The following is a 4,436-nucleotide window of genomic DNA, read 5'->3' as shown; positions in this document are numbered from 1 at the left end:
ATAAGAGAATAAAATTACTTCGGTGCATACATGATTGTAGTACTTTTTAATTTAAGAGGGTAATTATAGAGATTATTAATGTGGTTTACTTATGATAGATTGAAAAACTTCAAATTAGATAATACAATTTGAATTTAATTACAAATCAATTATTTAAATCTATAAATCAGATGAGTCCAACCCTTAGCAGTTAACATTTTATACACAGATTCGAAAACTTTAGAAAAAAAAAAACTTTCAGCACGTTAACTCAAATGAAATCTGTCCAACGTATGTTAACTAGAAACTTACATCATGTCATTAAGGACATTGATTATTGAAAATCTGTTGAATATGAGCATAAAAGATTGTGTTACAGCTGTCAGCATTAACATGCACAACCCTATTGATCTTTCCATTTACACTGCAAAAGCCTATAAAACGCCACGAGTTTTTGTTTACACCTAAGAAGCAGGAAAAACAACACAATGGCAATGGCCAACACAGTAGTAAGCTTGGTTTCAATAGCCCTTCTTTGCATTACAACAGCACAAGGGAGAACAAATTTTCATGGAACACCCTCTTCGGTCACTGATCATGATTTTCATATTGATGGTATCTGCCAAACAGCGGTAGAGACAAAAGGTTACCAATGTGAAGAACATAAGGTACATATTGCTATATACATATATTCTCTCATTCTGTTATTGAATCCACTTTCTTGAGATTATGAACTCATTCCATTGCTGGAGTCAGGTTGAGACAGACGATGGCTACATCCTGAGTCTGCAGAGGTTGCCGGCGGGGCGGTCCGGTCAGAAAGCCGACAAGCCACCGGTGCTTTTGCAACATGGTCTCTTTTGTGTAAGTTATCAAGGCTTAGACAGATAGATACTTTTATGTTAAGTTTGGATAACGCAATTTAAGAGAATAATTCAAATTCTTAGAGGATTTAAAATTCTTTCATCGAGATTGACATGGTTGGATGAAGAAATTAAAAGAAAATTGAAATCGAAGAATTTTAAGAACGTATTTCAAATAATTAAAATAATAAAATTTGAAATTCATTTAAAAAGAACAAAATTGAAATTCTCCAAATTATGGAATTGCTCATTAGTTAGGAAAAAAAAAGCCAACAAGTCAAAAAGTCGAGCCGGTTAGAGAATGAGGTCAAGACGAGTTGGTTTAGACCAAAGGTCGAGGCGAGCCAGCTCGAGCCAAAGTTTGAACCAAGTCATCTTAGACCGAAGTTCGAGCCGAGTCAACCTTGGTCGAAGGTCGAGACAAGATGACTTTGACCCGAGTTGGTTCGGGTTGAAGATCAAGTTGGGTTGGTCTAGGTTGAAAGTTGAGTTGGGTCGGTTCGGGTAAGACATTGAACTGAGTCGACCCAGCTGAAGGTAGAACTGAGTCGACCTGAGCGAAAGGTCAAGACTAGTCGGTCCAGGAAAAAGGTTGAGCCAAGTCGATTTGAGGTCGAATCAGTTCGAGTCGACTTAAACCAAAGATCAAGACAGGTTGTACCGAATTGATGATCGAGCTAAGTTAAGTTAAACTCAAAGATAGAGTTACATTTGCTGTCAAATAGAAATTAAGTTACTTTATCCAAACAATAAATTCGCTATCAAAACAAAATTAAGTTACTTTCAATTATTTCATCCAAACTAATTATTTCAAAAATAAAGAGAATTCAGTTGCAACTAACTCAATTATTTGGTATTTCAATTTCTTGAAATGGTTGAAATCCTTAGTTCAAACACAAAATTAGGGTTTTTTTAATGGAAAAAGCTCAATATATAATATATCCAAACTGGTATTTGAGAGAAGCATATGCATGTGATGAAGTAAGATAACGAAGTTGTGTTGTGCGATTTCAGGATGCTCTGACATGGCTGATAAATCCTCCAGATGAAGCACTGGGCTTTATCTTAGCAGATAATGGATATGATGTGTGGATTTCCAATACTCGTGGAACAAAATATAGCCGCAGCCACAAATCACTGAGTCCTAATGACGCGGTTCTCTTACTTATTATGATCACTTACATGCATTTTGACCTAAGCCAGTTGATAGGTACTCAAATGAACAATTGTTTTGTGTAGGCTTTTTGGAATTGGTCATGGGATGAGTTGGCTAGTTATGATCTTCCTGCTCTCGTGAAGTATGTGCACAACAACACTGCTCAGAAAATTCACTATGTTGGCCATTCCTTGGTATGCGAAGTTTAGATACTTGAAATCATTGAGAAAGACTCACATCATGGAATTAGAAATTGTGTATTACAGTTTTGATTTTCATTTGCATAAAATTAAATATAACTAGTATATGCAAATTTTGTTTTTGATTTAAAATATCAATTTTCAATTTTAAAGGGATAAAAATAATAGAATTTATAAGAATTGAAACTCAACGATTTTATAAAATTCATCCGTTTTATAGAAATTTAAAATATATTTAAGCCTTCTTAACCTGACATGTGTATACTAAAAAAAATGATTTTGTTTGAATTGCAGGGAACCTTAATGGCTTTTACTGCTTTCTCTAGAGGACAAGTTTTGGACAGGTTGAGATCAGCTGCATTGCTTTCCCCAATTGCTCATATGAGTGAAGTTAATTCACCAATAGCAAGAATCTTTGCTGACACATTTTTAGCTGAGGTGACACAAATATTCACTTGCAAATAACAGTTCATATATTTCATAAAATTTGAGTTTGATGATTTTTTTGTTGTTGTTTTATTTTCTTAATAATGTGACAGCACCTCAACTTGATAGGCATCCGTGAATTCATTCCAAACGGGTAACATAAAACATACATCAACCTTGTGATTTTGATTAACTTGTTGGATAAAATAAGTGAAATGATTCCAAGTGTAGTAGCTAAATCATTAGAGCTTGTGATGAGCAGAGAAGGGTCTACTAGATTAGTCGAAGGCATATGCAAGACTTTAAGTATTGATTGCTCAAAGCTGTTGGCGTATTTCACAGGTACCATCAATATTAACTAATTAAATTTGGCTCATTATTTTGTCATTGCTCACCTTGCATTTCTAGGTCCAAATTGCTGCTTAAATTCCACCCTATTAAATTCCTTGCTTGATCATGGACTACAGTCAACATCAACTAAGAATTTGATCCATCTTAGTCAAAGTGAGTATCCATTTTTTATTGTATTTTATTTTTTAATGTGATAGTTTTGAAGATAATTTGTTAGGGTTATTGACCCCACTATTTTCGTGTTTCTTCTTCTTGCTTCGGAGTAGTGATCAGAACTGGAAATATAGCGAAGTATGATTACGGTAATTTTTTAAGGAACGGGCAGCGCTATGGAAAACCATTTCCTCCTTCTTATGACTTCACAGCAATTCCAAAGGAATTTCCTCTTTTTGTGAGCTATGGAGGGTTAGATATGCTATCTGAAGTAAACGGTGTGAAGCTTTTGCTGAATGATCTCAAGACTCATGATGCAAACAACCTCGTCGTCTTGTTTAGGAAAGAATATGCTCATGTTGATTTTTTCATGGCTACCAATGTTAAACAAGTTCTTTATGATCCTATTATTTCTTTCTTCCAGGTTAATTGATTCTGCAACTGTACTTTATTTCACTCCAAATAATGTAATTCTTTTTTTTATCTATCCAGTTACTTCAACACAATATTTTGCACTTTCCTCTCTCATCAGTAACATTTTATCTTCTGTTCTCACTCCTAATTATTACTCCATTAATAACAATAAGGTGTTGTGATATTGAAACTCTTCACAAAATGATAAATTCCATATATTCTAAATATTATTAGTAACGGGGAAAAAAAAATCTATAAGTAATATCTTATTTTTATATTTACACTTTTAGTTAGATAATTTTCCCTTTAATTTTAAATAAGTAATTACTGTGAAATTAACAGGTCATTCATGACTTTATTTATATATACATATTATAACTGTCTTTCCCTCTTTCATTTTTATTTTAGAGAACATGATTCCTCAATAAGTAAATGGGCGGTATTTTTGTATATATTTTTGTACCTGATTGATACTATTTTAGTGCAGAACTAGACGATCTCAAGAACCCTCTGTGTCGAATCTCTTTCTGTTCCTCTCCGGACTCCTCTGGATCTCCCTACCGTCTGCACTCCGAGGGCGGGGGTACCTGCAGGCACTCTGACGCTCAAGTCAAATAGCGATTCGATATGTGGTATATGTAGTAAAGTGAGAAAAGCATACATTTATGTGTTCACTAGTTCACTAGGTCTTAATTTATACTAGTCTCTTGACAAACCTACTGTTGTTATTTACGGACCGTTTGTATTCGAGGATCCACTCTATCCTTTCTGACTAAGTCTATACGCGTCGGTTCTTTCCTTTTTAATTGAGATTGCATATTGCCGCTTTGTCAAAGATCAATTATTTCCTTTTTGAGATTTGCCTGTCTGTACTTCTCCAAATATCAACTCTTT

At 34.3% G+C, this 4,436-nt stretch overlaps 1 protein-coding gene across 1 annotated transcript; it reads left to right on the top strand.

The window, feature by feature from the left end:
- Positions 1-473: 473 nt before the first annotated feature.
- LOC114186913 (triacylglycerol lipase 2-like) lies at positions 474-3,561 on the top strand. The gene is made up of 9 exons (XM_028074992.1): positions 474-647; positions 736-843; positions 1,857-1,997; positions 2,082-2,192; positions 2,493-2,636; positions 2,738-2,778; positions 2,887-2,966; positions 3,033-3,128; positions 3,242-3,561. The coding sequence occupies exons 1-9, from the start codon at positions 474-476 to the stop codon at positions 3,559-3,561; spliced, it is 1,215 nt and encodes a 404-aa protein (XP_027930793.1).
- Positions 3,562-4,436: the final 875 nt, after the last annotated feature.

The sequence above is a fragment of the Vigna unguiculata genome, chromosome 6 (genome assembly GCF_004118075.2).
Source record: "Vigna unguiculata cultivar IT97K-499-35 chromosome 6, ASM411807v1, whole genome shotgun sequence".
In the NCBI taxonomy this organism is placed as follows: Eukaryota; Viridiplantae; Streptophyta; class Magnoliopsida; order Fabales; family Fabaceae; genus Vigna; species Vigna unguiculata.
This window is presented reverse-complemented; position numbering and strand designations above follow the sequence as displayed.

Excerpts from the sequence above, each read along its gene's own strand:
- LOC114186913 (XM_028074992.1), top strand. The coding sequence starts at position 474 with ATGGCCAACACAGTAGTAAGCTTGGTTTCAATAGCCCTTCTTTGCATT. Across the intron at positions 1,998-2,081 it reads CACTGAGTCCTAATGACGCG|GCTTTTTGGAATTGGTCATG; the intron begins GTTCTCTTACTT and ends TGTTTTGTGTAG. Across the intron at positions 2,193-2,492 it reads ACTATGTTGGCCATTCCTTG|GGAACCTTAATGGCTTTTAC; the intron begins GTATGCGAAGTT and ends TTTGAATTGCAG.